Source organism: Acinonyx jubatus, chromosome A2 (genome assembly GCF_027475565.1).
Source record: "Acinonyx jubatus isolate Ajub_Pintada_27869175 chromosome A2, VMU_Ajub_asm_v1.0, whole genome shotgun sequence".
NCBI classification, from domain to species: domain Eukaryota; kingdom Metazoa; phylum Chordata; class Mammalia; order Carnivora; family Felidae; genus Acinonyx; species Acinonyx jubatus.
In genome coordinates, this window is record NC_069383.1 from 6,949,657 (window position 1) to 6,971,223 (window position 21,567).

A 21,567-nucleotide genomic window follows, 5' to 3' on the forward strand; every position below is an offset into this window, starting at 1 on the left:
TCCCTTCCTACCCCTCTGCACACACGCATGTGCTCTCTCTCTCTCAAATAAGAAGTAAAATTAAAAATTGGGGGGGGGGGAAACCTTAAAAAAAAGAATTAAGAGTGAACACATGGTGTGGACTGATCCCTCCTGCTTCATGAGACTTGTCTCCCTGGGGAGGATGTAAACCTCCAGGGCAGGGCTGGGTCCCAGCTGCTCTTGACATGCCCTCTGAAATCCTCAGTGAACTTGATGTCCCCTGACTCCCCTCCCTCCACAGAGCTTTGCACACCTGCCCCACGCCAGAGCCACTTGGATAGCTCCTGACGCCCTGCTAATGACAGGTGTTCAACGAGCCTCCAATATAAGAATGTTCTTTGGGCACACTGGAAGGCCCTTGGGGACAAAGACGGTGGGATTCGCAAAGAGGCATGTGGGTCACTGGCCCAGGAGGCTCGAGTGGCAGTACCTTGGCTGGGGGCAGGATGCCAGGCAGGATGTCACTATAGTTCTGCCAGTGTAGACCATCAGTGCTGAACTGCAGCAAGGCCAAGGACCCAGTCTCCTGCACTATGATGCCTAGGGGGTGGGCCGGGGGGGGGCGCAGAGCTGATAGAGTGAACCCCAGCCCCCGCCCCCATTACTACCCCATCCCAAGCCTGGCCCCATCACCACCCCATCCCCCCAGCCCTGCCCCCCATCACCGCCCCATCCCCCAGCCCCGCCCCCCATCACCGCCATTCCCTCCTGCCCCGCCCCCACCGCACTGACCAGTGAGGTTCCTGGGCAGCAGCAGGTCCAGCTGCAGGTAGGGGGGCAGAGTGTGCCACTGAGTGCGAGTGTTCTGGATCGTGCTCCCGCCCCGATAGCCAGGCCCCCTGGTGGGAGCCTCCAAGAGGGCAGCCTGGGTGGGGAGCTCCAGCTGCAGGTTTTCCCTGGGGAGTCCGGCCAGGCCCAGCGGAGAATAGCAGGGGTCTGGGTGCAGAAGAGAGAGGGGCTGGAGTGCAAGGGAAGAGGGTGGCAGGTGCCTGCCCGGGACATAGTCAGGAAGTCACAAGGGGGGCTGAGGGATGCAAAGGGCCCCATGGTTGACCTCGACCTGGGCTGGAAGGGTGGTCCAGAGAGGGCAGAGTCAAACAGGCAACCTAAGCCAGGATGACTTCCAGACCCTTAGGATAACCATCCTCCCCATGGAAGGCAGGGGTAAATTGCAGCGTTCCTGCTGGGCAAACCCTGGGCGGTAATTCCTCTCTGACCTACAACCACATGTGGCCCTCACCTCCAGGTGGAGGCAGAACGTAGGTGACCAGACGGGGTCCGATCTGGGGACTGAGGGCTGGAGAAGGGGCAGGAGTGGCCATGGCGAGGATCGTCTGGTTCTCACCTGTGTGGGGAGACTCAAGGTTCAAGAGGGAGAGACCTGCAGATAGGCTCACACTAGCCCCAAGCCCCACACCCAGGCCTCTCCCCACCTCTTGCAGCACTTTCTCCCTCAGGACGATCCAGGAGCCCCCAGAACAACCTCCCAGCTGGGAAAGGCCTGTTCTCCTTCCCTTGGCATGAACTGGGGGTTTTCACTTCCACTGAATATTTAGAAATAGAAGACCTTTCTGAGCACTAGAAAAGGGTATCTCTGGATGGAAGCACCCCTGTGGGCTGGAGTCTAGCTCCCGCTTGCCAACTTGCACAGTGAGCAATCTCTACAACTGTGAGTGCTGGCCCTCCTCTAACCTCAGCAGCCTGTAGGTGCGCTTTCAGGAGCAGGAATCTAGACCCATAAACACATTCACTTTCAAGCCTTTGTGTTTTTCTGTTTTGTTTTTAACTCAGTTTCCAAGCAAAAATACTCTTGAAAAAGTTGAACTTTGTCTTGGTTCCTCTTAGGAGAAAGGCCAGGAACCAGATCTGACCCAGCTGAACCAGAGAAAAGAAAGCACCCTCGACGGGGAGGCAGAATTCTAGCCCAAAAGAGACAGAAGAGACCTGATCTCAGGAGGACAGAGACAAGCCCTTCCACCCAGAGGGCCCCTTCCTTCCCCAGTATCCAGGACTCAGGCTCCCTCCAGCCAGAGCTGGGGTAGCCACGGATCCCCCCACCCCGCCCCCAGCCCCGCTCAGTGCTGCCACCTGGGGCTCCCTCTGAGTCCTCACCATCCTCCTCCCTGCCATTCCCCAGACCCACTCACCACCAGGGAGGGCACAGTGGCAACACGAGTCTCCCGTTCCCTCCACCAGGACCCAGTCCTGCGGACACAAGAGTCAGGCTGGACGCACTGAGCCAGCCACCTGCCAACCTCCGACCCAGCCTATCGGGCCGCTGGAAACCCTGGCCTCTACACAATGCCCCTCCCACTGCCCCGCCCCCAGGCCCCTATGCCCCCTCACCTGGGGGCAGCCACCCAGTGGGCAGTAGGGGGAGCAGCGCACGGTGCTGTTGTGCAGACACTGGCAGACTCCGCAGGGGCCCTCTCGCCAGCGCTCCCCTACGCCGCGGACCCGGCCCCACTGCTCACAGCCCTCACACGGCTCCGTCCGGCACCTGGAAGAAGGGCCGCCACTTCGCCACTTGCCGGGTGAGTGGGCTCACCTAGGCAACCAGCCCGTCCTGGTGTGCCCCGAGTGAGCGGTCTCCCAGGACTTGGGACTTTGAGTGATAAAACCGGGAAAAGTCCTGGACCAGCTGCGCTGCTTGGTCTCCCTATCTCCTGACTCCCAGCCCTGCACCCCAGAAGCTGCAACTGGCCCAAGAAAGGGGTGTGGAAGCAATCTGTGCCAAGACCCTAGCCAGTGGAGCCCATTTCAGAGGGGGCGTGGTGGGCAGATCTGGCTCACCCCCTCAGTACCTCCCTTCAGCGACCTTCAGAGGCACAGGGTGCAAACCAGAGGACCCATACTTGCCCCTAGACTTGTGGGCTCCCTATACCCCTCTTTTGGACCTTGAGAGCCTAAAACTGATGCAGAAGAAGGCCAGATATTCCCCCAAAGAGGCGCTGGGAATCCTGGTGTTTAGACTAATAGGGCTCAGAGTAAGAGAGGTTCCTCCTTTGGAGTCCATGGTACCTGTGGAAGTATCTCAAGAAAGGGCACACCAGCAGCTTCCTACCTGGGCGCTGGAGGTGAGGGGTAAAGGTCTCTGCGGGTCCCTGGGGTGGGTGCAAGTACCTGCGGGCCTTGCGGTGGATGCCCCGGCACTGGCGACCTTGGCCCGAGAGGCGGGGGTTGTTGGGGCTCCGGAAGGACCACTGGATGCTCTGGCTCCCGCAGGGGCCCAGGCACTCAGCCCAGGGGGACCAGGATGACCAGCCACAGTTCACTGCGGGAGAACCAAGACTCAGGGGTCAGAGGAGGGCTGAGTGCCCAGCTGGGTAGGCTGGGAGGGGACAAGGACCCCTCGGGAAGGGTCAAGGGTGGGGCCTCACCAGCACAATCTGGATCGGGCCGACAGCGTTGGGGACGCCCATCCTGGCAGATGCACAGCTGGCAGCTGGCTTTGATGCGCCGCCCAGGCCAGTAGCGGGTGCCATCCACCAGGCAGGGGCACTGCCGGGGCCACACACACTGCCCCTCACTGCCCAACACCTGTCCGGCAGGGCACCAGCAGCCTAGAGAAGGCCCAGGGTGAGGCTTCCCTGCAGAGCGTTCAGCTCCACAGACACACCGGCCACAACCTGGGCCCAGAGCCGCCCCCCGCCCCCCGCCCTTACCTGGGCTGCTGCAGGGCTGGTCAGCCGAGCACACAGCCCGACCAGAGACTTCATCGCAAGTCAGAGGACAGGGAGCACAGGGCCAGAACACCAGCTGCCCGGAGCAGGTGGCATTAAGGCAGCCGTCCCGAGGGCAGGGCCCTGAGAGAAAATCAGAACCATGGTTCGGAACGGTGGGTCGGTCCCCCGCAGAAACAAGCCACCTCCCAGCCGTACCCTCCTTCCTCGCACTCACTGGTCTGGTGGGTGGCGTGAGAGCCCCCGGGCAGCGTGGCGCAGGTCCGGCCCCCATTCTGGGGTGGGTGACACTGCCGCTGCCGGGTCATGGTGCCCGTGCATGGCTCGGAGCACGGGGACCAGGGAGACCAAGAGGTCCATTCACCATCCACTGTGAGGAGAAGGGGCAGGACAAGTGGGAGGAGGGCGGCATGAGGCCAGTCTGAGAGCCCCGTGATCTTCCTCTCCCTTGCTCTCTCTGGGCCGCCGCCCGCCTCCTGGCCCTCCTGGGTACCCCAGGCCCCTCACCAGGACAGGCGGCCGTGAAGCAGGCCTGAGTCTGGTGCTCAGGGCCTGGGCAGTGCTGCAGCACCGGGAGACTAGGTGGGGAGCAGCGGCGGCTCCGGGCCTGCACCCCAGGCCCACACGTCCTGCTGCATGGCCCCCACGGGTCCCAGGGGCTCCAGGCCCCACAGCCCTGCTCTTCTGGGGAAGGCCCTGCTGTCCCTGCCAATTCACAGTCAGGCTGACCGTCACACACCTGGGGAGGGAACAGGATCAAAGTTCCTTTCAAGTCAGGTGGCACAATGGCTCTGCCTGTGTCACCCCCTTCCTCCCTCCCTCCTTCCCTCTCTCACCAGCTGGAAACCTATGCACAGGCCATCAGGGCAGGAGTATTCCGGGCAGGGAACCCTTGTCCCGTTGGGGCCTCCTGGGGCTGTCATCCCCTCTGAAGGGAAGAGAAGAGAAAACAGTAAGATGAGGAGAACTCCCCCCCCACCAGCCCCCACCAGCCTTGGCCTTCATCAGGGGAACCCTGTCCATACTGCAGCCCAGCTCATCCTCGCCCTGGGAACAGTCAGAGATTCCATCACAGAGCTGCTCAGGGCTCAGGCACAGCTGGGGAGCCAAACCACAGGAGAAGAGGCCACCGCAGGGGGGCAGCTGGGTGCAGCCTGTGGGCACCCGGAGAGTGTCCTGTTGGGCTCCTGCCCCTCCCACCCTCTCTCTGCAGAGGGGTTGGCAAGGGGAGCCAAGGGCACCGGAAGGGGAGGGCAAGGAGAAGGCTGAGCCTACACGGAACCCGAACCTGGCTCAAAGACACCTTGGGAGGGGTCCAGAAGGGGCAGACGGACCTGGGGAGGCACTGGAGCCGGTGGACAGCTGCCCCCTCCTCCCAGGGTGAGGTGGCCAGGTTAGGAAGGGCTGACATGCAGGGGCACAAAGGGAACTCCCAGGTCTGGTGGGGTGGAGCTGGAGGGGTAGCCCTCCAAACAGGCCCACTCCCCAAGCTGCTGAGCCACTGCCCATCCTCTTATCCCTTCTGGCCCAAATGCGGGCAAAGACAAAAGCCTCTTTCTTCTTTCCCCTGGGGGGGGGGGGGGGGGGAGGGGAGGGCAAAGTCTTCAAAGAGAATTTGGGGGAAAAGATCAAAGGACACTCTGAGGTCGCAGCCCCAAGTCGCTCCCTAGCCTGCAGCCCACCTCAGGGTCGGGGGGGGGGGGGGGGGGGCGTGGTGGGAGAAGACACGGCCCCCGAGGCGGCCCAGGCTCTCACCGCAGGCCTCTGGGCTCTCGTCCGAGCCGTCGGGGCAGTGCGGCACGCCGTCGCACAGCTGCGCAGGGGACACGCAGTGCGGGTCGCGGGCGCAGGGCACGTGGTGCGGCGCGCAGGGCCAGCCGCAGCCGCGCTCGTCGCTGCCGTCTGCGCAGTCCTCCTCGCGGTCGCAGCGCCAGCCCCGCGGGGCGCACTCACCACTGCCGCACGGAAACTCGAGGGGGCCGCAGGGGGGCGCTGCGGCGGGCACCCGCGCTAGACCCGGCCCGCCCGGCCCCTCCGCCGCCTCCGCCGCCGCCGCCCGCCTCCCGGTGCCCACCCTTCCCGCCCCCTTCCCGAGCCCGGACTGCCCCCACCTCCCCACGTCCCGTCGTTCCCGCCGTTTGCTCCCCGACTGGTTTCCCAAAACCTCTCCTCTCGTCCAGGCATTCCACTGACCACCCCAACCACCTCACCTCAGCGGTTGGGGGCGTGGGGGCATGTCCGCAAGTAAGATCTGGACTCTTCCAGTCCCTCTTAAACCCCCTTCCCTTTGTGCATTCTGGTGTCTTCAGGAGGCTGCGTCTGTGCCAGCCCCCATGCCCCAATGCCTCCCTCTGAGGCGCCCTCCCCACTCTTCTGTCCCAGGCCTCGGGACTGCAGTTTTCTTACCCCTTTTCGTCCAGGACACTCACCAGGGCTGGCACTGGCCAGGGGAGTTGGTGCAGTCTCCCCAGAGCCAGCGGAGGGGCCCGGCAAAGTGCCAGCCGGGGGAGTGGGCAGCGAAAGGAAGGGGCAGTGCCCGGGTCCCTCATCGGCTCCATCTGGGCAGTCCCAGGTTCCGTCACACAGCAGGATGGCCCCCACGCAGGTGCCATCGACACAGGACACCTCCCCAGGAGTGCAATTCAGCTGCCCTGCAGCCAGAGAAAGGATGAGCTGGTCCCAAACACTGCCCTGTAATCCCACTGTTTGGGGTGCCCCTGTGCACACATTACAGGTGCCGGCTTCCCAGCAGGAGCCTGAATTGGTGGAGGAGGGGAGGCAGGAAGGTTGGGGCTCACAAGACAAGCCTTTGGGAGGGGGATGCCTTGTGGACTGGAGTCCAGAGCGGAGACCACCCACCCAGACAGGCCTCCTCATCGGCAGCATCGGGACAGTCGGCATGTCCGTCACAGAGCAGGGCGGGGGGCAGGCAGCGCCCATCAGCACAGGCCAGCGAGTCGTGGGGGCACGGGCAGCCCTGCTCATCCGTCCCATCTCCACAGTCGTCCCGCCCGTCACAGAGCAGGGCCAGGGGCAGGCAGCGGCCGGAGCTGCAAGACATCTGCCTCTCCCCACAGCCTGGCGTGGCACAGCCTGGCATGGGGCAAGCAGGCAGGGGCAAGATGACAAAGGGTCCTAGAGAAGCCCCTGACCCTGGAAAGACCAGAACAGCCCTGCCCACCAGCCATCGCTGCCGGCGATGTGAGCAGCAGCTCAGGAAGCCGTTCAGTTTCGCAGAGGAGACACCCGCACAGTAGGAGAGACCCATCACTCAGCCACTGCCCCCCACAGACGAGGACACTCACCCTCCTCATCCGAGCCATCGCCACAGTCATCCTGGTTGTCACAAAGCCACCCGTGGGGCACACAGTGCCCACTCTCCTGGCACGGGGCCTCTCCCTCCACACAGCCGGGCACCGGCTCCTCACAGCGGGTCCTGCCACTCCCGCAAAGCCACTGACTTTCCTGGCATGTGCTGAGCACACAGCGTCCCGGGATCAGCCACAGCGCTGGGCTTTGGCAACTCAGGGGCATGGGGCTCCCCTGAGCCACGCCCCCTCCGCACTCACCAGTTCCCACAGTCCTTCTGCAGCACAGTCCCCGGGGGGAAAAAGCTGCCCCCTGACTCACAGGGGCAGGAAGCTGGTTCTAGGCAGACTCCTCCTGGGATCACAGAGGGGAAGACTGGAGCAAAAGGGGCACAGCGGCCCCTAGTGCCAGCCTTGTCCCCCGGGCCTTGTGGCGCTCTTCTCCCTCCCAGGATCCCCTCCCCTCTGCCTCTTCTGACCCTACACACCATGGAGCAGAGTCCCCTCGGGGCAGAAGCAGCCCTCCACGCAGGCGACAGCCTGGCAGTACCACCCAGGTTCAGGACCATGGTCATGGCAGGTGGGAGGGCATATGGGGCCACAGGCCTCATACACCTGGCCCCCTTCACACTGCAGAGCTGGGTGGAGAAGAGAGAGGCTTGGGTCACTGAGGTGCAACGGCACCAGGATGCAACAAGCAGGCGAGCCAGCCCAAGCGGATACTCATGGAGGGCAGGCAGGGGGGCATGGTGTAGACGCTTGCTGAGCCCCTCCCAAGGCCGTTGGCAACATGACAGTTCTACAGGAAAGCAGCCTTGCCTGTCTGGTTCATCTACAACAGCGTGAACACCACACATATTTGCCCTTGAATGCATGGCTTGCTGGCAGGCCAGGAGGAGCACCCATGAAGGAGTGGAATGGGCGGTGGGATTGGGCATCGGGGACCCAGGGCAGGGCACACTCACGGCAGAGCTCCTGGCTGCGCCAGCGCACAAAGAGCCGATGCCGGGCACACTCATCTGCATACGTGGCAATGGCCGAGCAGAGACACTCACAGTCACCCCCCGAATCACAGCTGTGGAAGGGACTGTTCAGCCCCTGGACGCCCTCCCCACCCCCAACCTACCCATTCCCACCCTGTCCCCAGGCTCGCCCCTCTCACCCGCAGGCATCATGCACACACCGCTCGTAGTGCTGCTGTGGGGGCACCTCTGCATGGCACCGGGCAAAGAGCGACTGCAGCATCACCCCGCAGCGGGCGTGGGCCCAGCTGGCCCGGTGGGCGTTCACCTGCAGGCAGAGCAGGCCCACACCGTAGACCAGCTAGACCCCATCTGCAAGCACCCAGCCTCTGGATCCTCCCCCCTGCAGGTTTCTGTAGCTGCCCCCACTCCCTCCCCCCATTCCCACCCATGCTCACGGTGCAGGGGTGTGGCAGCTCTCCTGGCTCAGGGCAGAGAGGATTCAGGTGCCAGGAGTGGGCAGCCAGCTCAGCTGTGGGTTCCAGGACCCCCTGGCGGCTCCGCAGGTCATTACTGGCATCTCCATCAAAGTCCCCACACAGACCAGACACACGGCCCCGGAAGTGCGGGGACAGCTGCACCAGGACCCGGGTGCCTGGGCAGAGGGGGCAGCAGGGGCCAGCATTGTGGAGAAAGAAGACAAGGGCGGCTATTCCGTGGGCCTGTCTGACCATCTGCCCAGGGACCACAACGCAATAAGGGGTGCCCGTGCCCTCTTTTGGGAGGATGATTGGCGATGGTAAGAGACCTAGATCTGGAGGGCGAGGGCAGAAGCGGGACCAGGGAAATTCTCCAGCAGGCCAGATTCTGGGAGGGATCCAGGCTCCAAGACAGACTGTGACACCACCAGCCCCAGAGGCCTTAGTGACCAGAGACTCAGAGGGCAACCTCGCTGTGCTGACCAGGCAACTCCTTCCCCTGTCAGGGGTTACCCTGCTTTTCCTCGATTTCTCAGTAACAGTTATTTCTAAAATGCCTACCGCTTGGGTTTGGGTGGTGGGATGTTAGGAGATTTATTTTCGCTTTTTCTTTCCCAAACTAGGTATTTTCTAAATATTTCTTAGGTGAGGCACTGTTGCTCTTACGTTGAAGAGAAACATAATTTTAAGAGCGCGATTTGGGAACTCCCGCCACTCGTATGGAAGAGAAAGGGTTTAGGGAGAGCCAGCCTCATGATACTAAGGTGGGCATGGGTCAGATGGTTAAGGTTAAGGTTGGGCCCTGACCTCCATCCCAGAACAGGCTGAAGCCCAGGCGGGTTGTGAGTAGCAGGAAGAGACCAGCACGACGCAGGCTCAGCCCAGGGCCCGTGTAGACCTTGGGGAGTGTTATGCTCGCCCCATTCACCATCACTGCTCGGCCTGCGGAGGAAGAGAGGCTTTCAGGCCCTGCCTCGGAGTAGAAGGGCTCCCAGATCCCCAGGAGGCCCTCACCAGCCTGCCGTCCAACCTTTCCTTTTGCTTCTCTAGCTATGAGACCTTGGGCAAGCCTCTGGACCTTAATTTCTTGGAGCCTTCCAGAATTATGATTCCCACACAAGAGGAAAGAGGAAAAGCACCAGCCCCACTTCCCTGATGGTAAGCAGTGGGGAACCCCGGGCCTTGGTCACCCGTGCAAAACTGTGATGCCACCCAGCACGCCCCTCCCTGGCCATGCCACCCTTCAATGTTACAGCCACCTCTGAGCATGTGCACAACGGTGCTCTGTAGTTGCACGGTCAGTGCCTTGGTGCAGGTGAGGCCACTGGCCCCACAGGGCAGGTTCTGGGCTGAGACTGTGAACTGGCCGCTGGCCTCTCGCACCAGCAAATATTCACAGGCTCCAGGGAAGGTGAAAGCCAGCCCGTCGAATGTCACATAGTGGGGGGCACCCGATGCCTGGCACCATCCACGGCACTGGCGGCTCGTGCAGTGCCACTGCCGACCCTGGCACACACTGTGGGGGGCGGTGGGGAAACAGAGTCATGAGGACACGAAGCCAGAGCTGTATCTAGGGGATGCACCTAGTCCAGGTTCCACGCAACTCCCGACAGACCCTCAGCTTGGGGGAATCCTGGAGAGCTCCCGTTGCCCAGGCCAGTCTGGATATCCCACCCCACCCATCGTCCCTGTCCAAGGGGCATACCAGATGTTGCAATCCTCCTGGATGGTGGCGTTGGGCGGGTACCACTGCCCGCTGTGACGGCAGGGACAGAGCTCAGGAGGCACACAGCGTTCGTTCTGGGCAGAGGCCGGGGGCAAAGGGGCACCTTGGAGGGCTGCCTGACCCACCGCCCACTGTTTCAGACAGCCAGGGGACTAGGGCAGTGCCATGGTTACAGCAGGCCCCACAGTGCCCCATGCAGCCCCCTCCCAGACTCACCAGCAGCACGGTGCCTGGGGGACAGACACAGCTCCCTGTGCTGTCCGGGGGGCAGGAACGGTTGGCACGCAGGTTGTCACAGGTAAGGAGGCAGGCACCAGGGACATAGACAAGCTCACGGGGGCAGAAGGTCCGCTGGGGGCCACAGCGGTGAGCAGTGCAATTCCAGAGGCCCCTCTCCTGGCAGACACTGCCGAGGTCACGAGGGAGGTAAGAGGCAGGCCCAAGAGAGCACTCACCTCCAGGGTGAGTGCTGGGAGAATCTCAGGAACCCAGAAGGTCCAAGCCCCTAATGTTGACTCTGGAGACCTGAGCGTCTCACCCCCAACCCTAGTTACGAGCACAGGAAGTGGGGCTGCCCCCAGCACCAGCCATACCTGGGATGGGCATGGTTATGCTTTCCTGCCCCAGCTCCAATGGGACCATTCTCTGGGCTCTGAGGCTCTTGAAGAACTCCATTCCCAGCCCGGGTAGGAGAGGGATTCTCTAAAGTCTCATCCTCACCCACCAAGTCCTGACCACTGGCCTGGACTCCACAGGTCCAGAACTGGCCTTTACTTCTCCCTAATCCTTGGAAGAGCCTCTGAACCAGACTCATCCAGAATTCAGAGATCTGGGTTCTAGTCCATCATCATTAACAAGCTGTGTGACTCTGCAAGCTGTTTGGCCTTAGTCGAGCCTCAGCTTCCTCATCTGCAAAATGGGAACAATTCTTCCACTTCCTGCTTTATTAGGTTATTGTAAGAATTCAGTAAAATTAAATAAGATAATGTACAAGAGTGCTTTACAGGCCAGAAGGGCTATCAATGCTCTGTCGTCCCACGTGTGCATACCGTGCCCTAACCCACGGGGCTACAAGCCCAGCCCCTTGTCTCTAAGCTCTATTTCTTCACCCCCAAGCTCTTTGCTTCCCCGCCAAGACCACCGCCCTCACCAGCGGTTGCAGTCCCTCATGGTGGCACTGCCGGGAGCATAGCGTTGAGTTCCAAGCTGGCAGGAGCACAAGTTGGGGGGCACGCACTCGCCTTCGGGGTCCCATAGCAGCCCTGGGGGGCAGTTACACCCAGCCACACAGCTGCCCAGCTCCCCACAGTCTTCTGGCTCCCCACAGTTTTGACCACACGCCGGGGCACACTCCTGGTACTCCTGGCCCCCGGGACACAGGACAGCTGGGCACAGAGACACATGCAGGTCAGGGACATAACTGCTGCTGCTCTGCCCACCCTTCTGGAATTCGCACCCCCTATGCCTCTGGAAGAAGGCAAACTCAGCAATGTGCCATGGTCAGAGGCCCTCCTGGGGACCTTCCCTTGTTTCGAAGCTTTTGGATCCTTCTGGGCTACTCCTAGAAGAGGGCTGGGAGGAGCACCCTGGGGCTAGCTGGCTGAGCAGACTCACGGCAGAGTGTCTGGGTCCTCCAGAGAGACGGGACACCCTCCCGGGCACAGCGACGAGCCAAGGCAGCAAGCACAGGACACAGGCAGTCCTTGCCAGGAGCACAGCCACACACGGCTGCCAAGCAGCGCAGGTGGAACAGTTCCCTGTCCACCAGCCCTTGGCACTCCTTGCAGGGAGAGGAGGGAAAAATTGAGCCAGCTCCTCCTCCACAGATTCCCCCATCCCCTCTGGTCCCCACTGCCACCTCCCTGTGCTCGGTAGCCCTGCCCACGGCAGGGAGCCGGGCCCTCCCAGTAGCCCAAGAGGAGAGCAGAGCAGGTACTGACCCCACCTTACAGGTGCAAACAGGAGCACCCCCAATCCGGCTACCTGGAAAGTTGGGCCATGCAGGACGGCACAAGCTGCCTCGGCAAAAACATAGCGCTGAGAGTGGGTGCTGCAGGGGGAAAGTGGGGCGCTGTCTTCTGAGGGGCACCTTCCCTCGCCTGCCACCCGGAACTTGCTAGCAAAGGCTGCAACGCTGGTCTCCACATCGCCAGCGGGTGTCAGGAAGTCATCCTGCTGGTTCCAGGTGAAGGTGCCGCACAGACCCTGCACCTGGGCCACAGGAGTGGGCATGGGACGGTCAAATCGGGCCCAATGTAGCCTTGCCCAGCCACTCACCTGCCCCCTAGCACACCTGGTGGGCATGGCGCGGGTCCAGAGTGATGTAAGCTGCAGGGTCAGACACTCCCCAGAGGACCTGGGCCCCGGGCCAGCGCAGCAGTAGGAAGGTGGAGGAGGCTCGGGAGACACTGAGGCCCTTAGGCCCACTCCATGGCAAGCCCACATCCTGCCCATCCACCAGGACGGCCCCTGAAATAGGGAGCCTGTGAGGGTCTGCCCCTGCAGGGCTGGGCTGATGAGGATTGGGGGTGAGCACATTGCGGGAGAGGGCTACCTGAGTCTCTGAGCTGGATGTGGGTGTCCCCCAGGGAGACAGAGATGGCGTGGAGGCAGCTTCCAGCATCACAGGCCCCATGCTCCAGCACAATCAGCAGCTGCCCCTTGGAGAAGTCCTGGGGCAGATGTTGAGGAATACGGTGGGGTGGGTGTGGGGGCGGGGAGGATCCAGGGACAGGGTCTGGTCTGCCCCTTTTCCTGTTCCACAGGACACCTACAGCACACACCTGGGGTCAGCTCCCACCCATCACGTGTGCTGACCACCTTCTTGCCAGCCAGACTGTCTGCAAGGTATAGGGCTTAACTCTGGCAAGCGCAGACACTTGTGATCATCTGTGTGTGTGTGCGTGCGCGCTTGTGCGCGCGGACAGGCATGTGTGTGTATATAAGTAGGTAGAAATGTGTGTGTGTGTGTGTGTGTGTGTGTGTGTATGCACGCATGTGTGTGTGTCTCCATGTTGGAGCAAGATGCCTCCCCTCTCCCTCCCTGTGGGTATGTGTGCTCTATATGTGTGTCTGTGTGTATACACATGTTAAATCTATGCGTACTTGCATGAGCCCGCGGCATATGTGCACACCTGTTTGTGTCTATGGACCTGAACTTGGTAAGTCACCTAACTATTGGGGGAGGCGTGGAGAGGAAGGAGAACCCATATTTCGTCAGGGGTTGTTTTGCAGGAAACCGCCTGTGATAAGCCCAGCCTGCCCCATTTGTGAGCAAGTACGGTGAGGATAGGTTTTGCTTCGTGCCCCTGGGCTAGGGTGGCAATGACAGAGGAACATTCTCAGGAACCCGAGGAGGGGTGAAGACCGGAAGGGGAGGTTTGGGGGGGGAGGGGGAGGTATCTGCGGAGAGCCATCCTCCCTCCAGAGTCGGTTCTCTCTCAGCTTTTCCCGGGATGACTCTGTGTTTGTCGTTGATTTATGTGGAGGTTTCCTGACAGTCACCTGCCCCCCACAGCAACCCCACGAGGACTTCTCCCGCAGTTCATCCCCTACCCACCTGCACCAGGCTGGAGCGGCAACCTGGGCTGCCGCGGAAGGAGAAGCTCCGCCCATCGAAGGTGACGTAATGCCCGTCCCCGCCCACCGCGCACTCGGCGGGGCACTGCGCCTGCGCGCAGAGCCAGCGGCCGTCCTGGCACACGCTGTAGGCACACGGGGCGGGGAGCGCGCTCCGTTTCAGCTTCACGACCTCCCGCCCCCAACACCGTGGCCCCTCCCCTCCCCCAGCAGCCCCTCTAACTTTCTTAGGTTTGGAGGTCAGCTGGTGGAGGTCGCTGGCTAGGTCTTTAAGCGGGGCCATCAATTATGCCGTGAGAGGTCACCGGTCCCTTGTGAGGGGCCCCCAAGGGGAGGCAGGTTGAAGGACATAGCATGAGGGAGGGCTCCGCGGGGACCACGGCGCTTCCAACCCCAGCCAAAGGGCCAGCGAGGCCCGCGGACCCACCACGGGTTGCAGAGCTGGCGCACTGTGTCCCCAGGGGCGTAGCGCTGGCGCCGGTGGTAGCAGGGGCAGCGGGCCGCAGGGACACAGAGGGCGCCGTCCCAGAAGAGGCCAGGCGGGCACTCGCAGCCGCTCACGCACGCTTCCTGGCAGGACCCCTCCCCTCCCTCGCCCACTGCCGAGCAGCTGGGCGGGCAGGCCGAGGCGCAGTCAGAATACAGCTGGCCCCCAGGGCACAGGCGCTCTGCCGGCACAGGAGTGGGCTGTGAGGTCCGAGGGCCCCCTCCTCCCGCCAGACCCCGCTGGCCACAACCCGAGGAGGAGGTGCTCAGGAGGTGGCCGGTCGCTCATGAAACCAAGGCCACAGGGCTGCTGTCAGTCAGTTCCCAATTCCGCAGGGTGGGGAGGCCAGGGCCTATGCACAGAGGGTCAGCCTCCAGACCTACCGCAGAAGCCTGGCTTCCTCCAGCCCACGTGGATATGGTGCTTGGCACACTCTTGGGCATAGTTGGCCAAAGTGGTGCACACGGCCTCCCGCCGGCTCTCGCGCCCACTGCCTGCTGGGGCCCCAGAACAGTAGGCAAAGAGGCAGGTCTGGTGGTACTCAGCAGGGGGGACCTTCAGAGAAAGGACAGGCCCTCAGTCAACCAGACTCAGCAGCACTCCCTCCTCTTACTTGGATCATGCCCTGACTTACAACCAAACAGAATGAGCACTAGCAGGGAGCTCTGAGATCATACATACATACAAAGCAATGCCAGGACCAGATTCCCTGTTTGGCACCTCTGTAGCACCCCCTGCTCCCCGCCTCTCTGGTGGTGGTTACCACCCCCACCCCCACCCATACCTGAGCATGGCATTCCCTGAATGGACTCTCCAGCAGCTGGTGGCACACATCCTGGGCTTCAGCCTCCAGCTGGCCAGCCTCCATGCCTGCCTCTGTGCCTCTCACGGGGTCCTCACAGCCCTGGGCCGCTTCCACTGCATCCAGACACCCAGGCTAGAGACCATTGGAGTCAGGTTAATGGGCTGGGATGAGGGACATTGACCAGGACACCAGGAAAGTGGCTACTACCCTCATGGCTGCTTCGAGTCCCCATTGTCATGGCCACCAGCCCAGACATCCTGAAGCTTTTGGGGGCAACAAAGTTGTAAGCCTGGGTAGGGTGTGGGGGAGTTGCGGTACCATCAACCCACAGGCAAGAGATTTGATAACCCAAACTGGTCAGTGACCAGGTCACTGAGTGTGTCCCCTGGGCAGTCAGTTCACCCCAATGCCATGGGCAGCACCTTAAATTCCACGGGACCCAGAGCCTTCCCCAGACCAAGGATCTGGGAGAGGTCTTGGTCTCAGAGAAAAAGCCAGTGATGAAGACAGACAGCAGAGGCTTGAAGATGTCAGAGAAGCCAGGAGTGGGGGGCCAACTGGGGAGCAGGGCAGGGAGCCCAGGCTCCCCGAGGGCTGCAGTCTCACCTCTGAGTCAGGGAGCCTCCAGGAATTCCCAAAGGTGGCAGCTAACACAGCCAGTCTCCCTCCTGGCTCCAGGAAGTCATCTGGGGAAGGGTGAGGCAGAGTGCTGTGTCTGGGGTCTCCAGTCTCTCCTTCTCTCCTAAACCAGCAACCAAGTCACGCCCACTTACCCTCAGGCCGGCCACTGTAGACCCCACAGAGACCTTGAGTTTGTCCCTGGAGCTCGTAGTCCACAGAAACGGAGACTGAACCGGACCTGTCCAGCTGCACAACGACCCCCAGGCCCCCCGACAACACCAGCCAGTCCCCTTGCCATTGCAGGCTCAGCCCTGGGCAGGAGAAGGAAGGAGTCACACTCCCCACTCTTCCCACCATGACACCAAGGCTCAGACTGCCGGGGAAGGAGAGGAGATGGAATTCTTACAATTCGAGAGAGCTCTGCACTTGACACCCTTTAAAGGAGAAGCGATTGGTTTCCCGTCGGAACTGTCCTTGAGAATTTCATGGACACTATGGACACTCTCACAAGTAAACTACAAAGCTCACGTGCATGCACACACAACCCCACCCGCTTCACTTCATGGACTGAAAACCAGGGCAAAAGTTCTGGTGGGACAGAGACCCGTCTAGTAGCTCAAAAGCCCTTCCTCACAGCACTGGTAGAGGGGGGTGGGGGGAACTGAGATTCAAAGAGGTTTTTGTTTTTTCTTTTCTGAAGATGTTACTTTGTTTATTTTTTCATTGTGAGAGAGAGAGAGAGAGAGAGAGCGAGCGCGCGCATGAGCAGGGGGAAGGGGCGGAGGGCTATCAGTGCAGAGCCCTATGCAGGGCTCCATCTGTCGGAACCGTGAGATCAAGACCTGAGCCAGGATCAAGAGTTGGACACTTAACCAACTGAGCCACCCAGGCACCCCAAGATTTTATTTTTAAGTAATCTTTACATCCAACATGGGGCTCGAACTCACAACCCTGAGATCAAGAGTCCCATGGCAGCCAAGTACCCCCAAGACCCAAAAAGGTTAAGCAGAGGTACTCGCCCCAAGCCACACTGTGAGGGGATGAGTGGGGGTGGCTTGCAGGAGAGGCTTGTGGGAGACGAGGTCTTGGCCCCTCAGCAGGCTCCCTCATTTCCAAATACTGCCCAACAGTAATGGGGGTGGAGCAGCAGGCTCCCACCCAACTGCCCCTTTTGCTGTCCCCTGCTCTGGGGGATAGGCAGACTGTCCCAGGGGAACAAATGGGGCCCTGGGCAGTCTCCTGCTCCCCACAGCTCCCTTACCCTGGAGCAGCCGAGACTCCCCATCAGGTGTCAGCTGCCCATTCACAGAGACATTTTTACCCTGGATCAGCACCTCCTCGGGTCCCATCATTACCCGGGCCTTTGGGGAGACACAGAGTGGAAGAGGTGTTCAGTGGCTCGCCTTCCCCTGTGTCCAGCTCCCTCCCTGTGGTCTTCCCTCCCTCCCTCCCTCCCTCACCAGCTGACAGTGCCCAGGTTGGGGGCAATGCCCCCTGGGCGTGAGGTGGACAGCCCAGGTGGAATCAGCAGCGCCCGCCAGCAGGTAAGTGCAGCGGCCCAGGAAGTGGTAGTGACGCCCGTCAAAGGTTCGGTAGTGGAAGCCTGACCAGGTGGTGCAGGTGGCCGCGGGCTGCTGGCGCTGGCTCCAGAACTGGGCCACGGCCCCCACCAGGGGCTGCAGGGAGGCTGGAGAGGGAGCGCTGCCTGGAGGAGATACACCGACTGTGAGTCTCTGAGTGTGCAGGTAGGAGGGTGAAGGAGGAGGAGGACACGGGGCTTCTCCCAGAGTGGGAGGCAGGTGGAGAGTTCATGGTCCCTCTGGTGGGCCAGGATGGGAGGTGACTCATCTGAGAGCACAGGGGAGTGGGCAGGGGCCCTGCAGGAAGGCCCAGAGCTCCAGAAATCTATGTGGTAGCCCTTGCAGGGGGAGAAAGTGGTTGCCAGGACCGCAGACCCACCTGGAAGGTGTCGGCCAGGGCAGCTGAGGCAGGCCTGGGAGCTGCCATCCCGCCAGCTGTGTCCCCAAGGCCAAGCACAGCACTCCTCCAGGCTTCCCGCAGATGCATTAGCTGAGCCTGGCTGCAGCTGGCACTGCTGTGTGGCAAAGCAGTGGCCCCCAGGGCTGGCTTCTGCAAGGGCTGCAGTGGATAGAGGGAGAGAAAAGGGCGGCCCAGACAGTCAGCCTGGGCCCAGCTTCCCTCCCCAGGCAGCCTCCATGAAACCACAGATCTGGGCAAATAGCAGGTGCTTACCCAGAGTGCAGTGCGTGCCCCCCCAGCCTGGGCAGCAAGCCGTCACTGTCCGGTTCCTTGCCGCAGGCCGGGTTTCTGGGGGCCTGGGTCCACCAAGCAGGCAGCAGAGAGAAGATGTTAATTATTCAGCCCAGCCCCTCCCCGGTCCCTGAGAATGGCCTGGGACATTTCATCTGGTCACCTATTCTCTGAGTGGCTTTCTCATATAATTTCCCTTCCTGGTCTTGATTTCCCCTTGTGCAATGTGAGAGTGCTACTGGGAAGGCAGACTGGAGGGTAGGCACAAGGAGCAGACATCATGCCTCCCTGCTCTGCCTGCTCCCCTCCTTACCTGTCCCCAGCCCCACACCCTCCACTCTTCCTGAGCCCAGCCAGACCCACTTCCCAAATGCCCGCTTCTCCAGGGCACCACCCAGTTCACCTTCTCCCCCCACCCCCAGGATGTTGGCTCTGTTGCTCCCTGCTGCTCAGCGGCCAGCCCAGACTCCAACCCTCACTCACTTGTAGATGGGACAGAGCCCTGCAGGTCCGCTCCGGGACAGGTCGAGTCGCCAGCCCAGGCGCTGGTAATGGTAGAGGCTGGTGCAAGGCACCAGGCCCTCCTGGCGGGGGGTCACTTCCTCCTCCACCAGGAAGGTTTCCGTCTGCTCGCACCACCGCCTGCCCACAGATGGGGAATGACAGCCACTGCCCCCAGCCCTTCTGTTGCCAAGAAGCCCTGCCCGCAGAAGAGTTAGTGAACTGAAGAGGAGGCTGGGTGGGAGTAAGAAGCAGAGGGGAGGGGAGTCGGGCTGCCCCAGAGGGTCCTGTTCATGAGGCAGGAGAAAAGGATCTTAGTCAGAGGGGCCCCAGGCTGGACTGCTCACCCGTTAGCCAATGCCCATGCCATCCCAAAGAGGAGGGCAGGGAGCAGCATAATGCTCCCCCCACGTCACCTCTGGGGGACTAAGAGGCTTGGGCTTGGGGAAGGTGATGGCTGTGGCCAGTGAGCAGAAAGGCCAGTGCTGGCCTTCCCCGCCCCACACCACGGTCTACTTCAGCCGGGCGTCAATGTGTCCAAGGCAGCCCAGACAGTGACAGCGAGGCCCATGGGACTGGGGAAGCTTTATCTCAGCCCCATGCCCTGGGGCACCAGCTGCTCGGAACCAGATTGGACCTGCCTGCACATTGCACAATCCCCTCAGAGGCCAGTTCTCCCTGGAAACAGTCCCCTTCCGGCCCTTGTGTGTGTGTGTGTGTGTGTGTGTGTGTGTGTGTGAGCTCAGTGGGGGAGTGCATGTGCCCCAGGCCACACAGCCAGACACTCGGAGCCTCTGATATTTTTCCACCCTCAGGCTATACCACAAATTAACATGGACTCTGGACAAGCCACCCTCTCTTTCTGAGCCATAATTTCCTTGCTAATAAAAAATTCAGGGGCTTCCCAGGGATGCTTGGGTGGGACTCAGGGGCTCTACTTTGATATTGTGTACGTGCACATTTCTGAGGATAGTTCCTTAACTGTAAATTAAATTCTCAAGAGGAACTATGACCCCACAAAATGGTTAAGAGTTACTGTGCCAAATGACTGATATGGTCTTCCAGCCCTAAAATTCTGATTTTATGAGTCTCTCCCTGCCCCCTTTCCTGCCTCTTCCTGCCCTCTCTCCCACTAAGCACCCGTGAAGCCTGGACCAGTGAACAGAAGGAGCTGTTTCCAGGCTGGTTGGACTGTGCAGAGATAGAGGGAGAATATGTGCCCTTTTCTCAGTGATCTGACTTCTTACTGGGGGTGATTATGTGTGGCTGGCTGGGTTCACCTTTCACCCTGGTCTCCTAAGAGAGTCTCCTAGGGTCCAGAATCAGGAAGCCTGCGCAGGGGAGCACAGCAAGCCTCAGGGAGGAGTGGAGGAGCGGCTTGGGTAGGAAGTAGGGAGGGAGGGTAGGAGACAGAAGGGGCTGGAAGCCAGCCCCCCAGCCCTGGGGGCAAGGCAGCCGGATGGGGATAATCTGAGCATCCGGTTGGGGCAGTAGGTGGCCTGGGTGAATCCTGGTTACTTCTTGGTTACCAGCTCCCAGGACACCCAGGCTGGAATGTGGCCTGGGCCTTAGATTCCATCCCCTGGGCCTTAGATTCCCCCCCTGCTGTCCCACTGAGCATCTCACACAGTTACCCCACCTGGGGCGAGGAGGCTGCTGGGAACCAGAGCCATGCTAGGCATTTCTCCTGGGCCTACCATTGGTCCTGTAGCCCAAAGAGGGTTCAGAGTTCCTCAGGGATCTCTCAGTGGGGTGCTCAGAAAAGACCAGGGCCCAGCCATGGACATGTTTCTGTTCCCAGTCTCTCACGCATGTACCCTATACACTCTCCCCCTGCTGCTTCCCATGCTTATACCCCTGATGCAGGTCTCACAAGGGCAGACAGGTGCTCATGCCCCACCCTAGCACACAGTGACACATTCTACTCCCAGGGCCGTGAGCGGGCTAGGCACTGACTCCTGAAGCAGCCCATCCAGGAGGTCAGAGAGTGTTTCCCAGCTGATTCCAAGATGCCCCCTGCTCTTCCAGGTGCCACCTGCTCCCACGACTCTCCTAAACATCAACCAATATTGACGGTGTCCCTGCTGTGTGCCGTGCTTCTCTTCCAAGGACTACATTCCCAGCTTTGGATTCTAACCACAGCTGATGAGGCTGCGCTTGGATTGGAAAAAGAAACCCAAGTCACAATCCTCCTTTCCCCTAAAGGGGGCAGGAGGGAGAAAGTTGGAAGCCAGGGGAGATTGGAGAAAGAGATTAGGGAGAGGGCGCCTGGAATAACCAGCCCACGTTTCAGCTCCTGGAGCACAGGATGTGAGGAGCTTTCAGGAAGAGTCAGGTGCCCGGGTGGCAAGGCCAAAGAAAAACATCATAACCCGGGGCAGGGACCCCCAAGTCCCTCCAGGAGCGGATCTGAGGGCTGAGGGCATCCCTCCACACCTAACTGGTACAGGTTTCCAGGCCAGGAGGAGGGCCAGCCCCCACCCCGCCCAAAGAACTCTTCCCCACTCGGCAGCCCCCTCCCCCCGGACCCCGCCCTCGAAGTCCCCGCCCAGCCCCACTCCCGCCTCACCCCCTGGTGCCTGCGATCCAGCCCCGCCTTCTCCCTGGGGACCTGGCTCAAAGCCCCCACCCCAATTTCTACTTCAAAAGGCCCGTTCTCCGCAGGCACTGGGGCCCAGCTCAGTCTCCTTCGGCCACCCCTCGCTGCCCCAAGGGACCCGGATCGCGACGCGGGTGTCGGACCGGGTCCCCCGAAATCGGGGTCCGTGGTTGTGGCTCTGTGTGGACCCAGGTGGAATCTGGGTCAAGAGCAGGGGCGGGTCGGAGTTTCCCAGACCAACCCCACAGACCGACAGTCCGTGGACTCAATCCCACAGCGAGGCGCCGCGCTGACACGCTCCCGGGGGGCACTCGCGATTCAAAGACAGCAACGCACTCCCCGGCTCCCCTCCCCCGAGCACGCCCCCTCCTCTCCCCCTCCCCAACTCCTCACCGCACCCCCCCCCCCCCGCGCTCCACCTTTCCCCTGGCTCCTCCCTCGGCGCCTGTGAGCACCCTCCCTCGCAGCCCGCTTGCCCTTCCTCCCTGCCTCCTCTCCCTCCTCCACCCCCTCCCCCCACACTCC

The 21,567-nt window shown here is 61.4% G+C and overlaps 1 protein-coding gene across 1 annotated transcript in view; it reads right to left on the reverse strand.

Moving 5' to 3' along the window:
* SSPOP (SCO-spondin) overlaps positions 1–20,116 on the reverse strand; it is a 55,229-nt gene extending 35,113 nt beyond the window's left edge. The window contains exons 1-42 of the mRNA XM_053217781.1: positions 20,083–20,116; positions 18,426–18,756; positions 17,925–18,007; positions 17,631–17,810; positions 17,132–17,376; positions 16,933–17,032; positions 15,824–15,982; positions 15,657–15,736; positions 15,030–15,182; positions 14,629–14,800; positions 14,186–14,426; positions 13,739–13,883; positions 12,734–12,851; positions 12,473–12,648; positions 12,163–12,390; positions 11,794–11,959; positions 11,330–11,564; positions 10,396–10,585; positions 10,159–10,253; positions 9,713–9,969; positions 9,261–9,395; positions 8,433–8,629; positions 8,175–8,302; positions 7,978–8,087; positions 7,501–7,650; positions 7,274–7,367; positions 7,010–7,179; positions 6,564–6,797; positions 6,134–6,355; positions 5,460–5,696; positions 4,730–4,858; positions 4,541–4,632; positions 4,212–4,443; positions 3,922–4,074; positions 3,687–3,827; positions 3,402–3,584; positions 3,145–3,295; positions 2,368–2,521; positions 2,169–2,226; positions 1,262–1,366; positions 754–957; positions 452–561 (exon numbers count right to left, since the gene is read on the reverse strand). Coding sequence (XP_053073756.1) covers positions 452–561; positions 754–957; positions 1,262–1,366; positions 2,169–2,226; positions 2,368–2,521; positions 3,145–3,295; positions 3,402–3,584; positions 3,687–3,827; positions 3,922–4,074; positions 4,212–4,443; positions 4,541–4,632; positions 4,730–4,858; positions 5,460–5,696; positions 6,134–6,355; positions 6,564–6,797; positions 7,010–7,179; positions 7,274–7,367; positions 7,501–7,650; positions 7,978–8,087; positions 8,175–8,302; positions 8,433–8,629; positions 9,261–9,395; positions 9,713–9,969; positions 10,159–10,253; positions 10,396–10,585; positions 11,330–11,564; positions 11,794–11,959; positions 12,163–12,390; positions 12,473–12,648; positions 12,734–12,851; positions 13,739–13,883; positions 14,186–14,426; positions 14,629–14,800; positions 15,030–15,182; positions 15,657–15,736; positions 15,824–15,982; positions 16,933–17,032; positions 17,132–17,376; positions 17,631–17,810; positions 17,925–18,007; positions 18,426–18,756; positions 20,083–20,116 — 6,777 coding nt within the window. The remainder of the gene's footprint in view (positions 1–451; positions 562–753; positions 958–1,261; positions 1,367–2,168; positions 2,227–2,367; positions 2,522–3,144; positions 3,296–3,401; positions 3,585–3,686; positions 3,828–3,921; positions 4,075–4,211; positions 4,444–4,540; positions 4,633–4,729; positions 4,859–5,459; positions 5,697–6,133; positions 6,356–6,563; positions 6,798–7,009; positions 7,180–7,273; positions 7,368–7,500; positions 7,651–7,977; positions 8,088–8,174; positions 8,303–8,432; positions 8,630–9,260; positions 9,396–9,712; positions 9,970–10,158; positions 10,254–10,395; positions 10,586–11,329; positions 11,565–11,793; positions 11,960–12,162; positions 12,391–12,472; positions 12,649–12,733; positions 12,852–13,738; positions 13,884–14,185; positions 14,427–14,628; positions 14,801–15,029; positions 15,183–15,656; positions 15,737–15,823; positions 15,983–16,932; positions 17,033–17,131; positions 17,377–17,630; positions 17,811–17,924; positions 18,008–18,425; positions 18,757–20,082) is intronic.
* Positions 20,117–21,567: the final 1,451 nt, after the last annotated feature.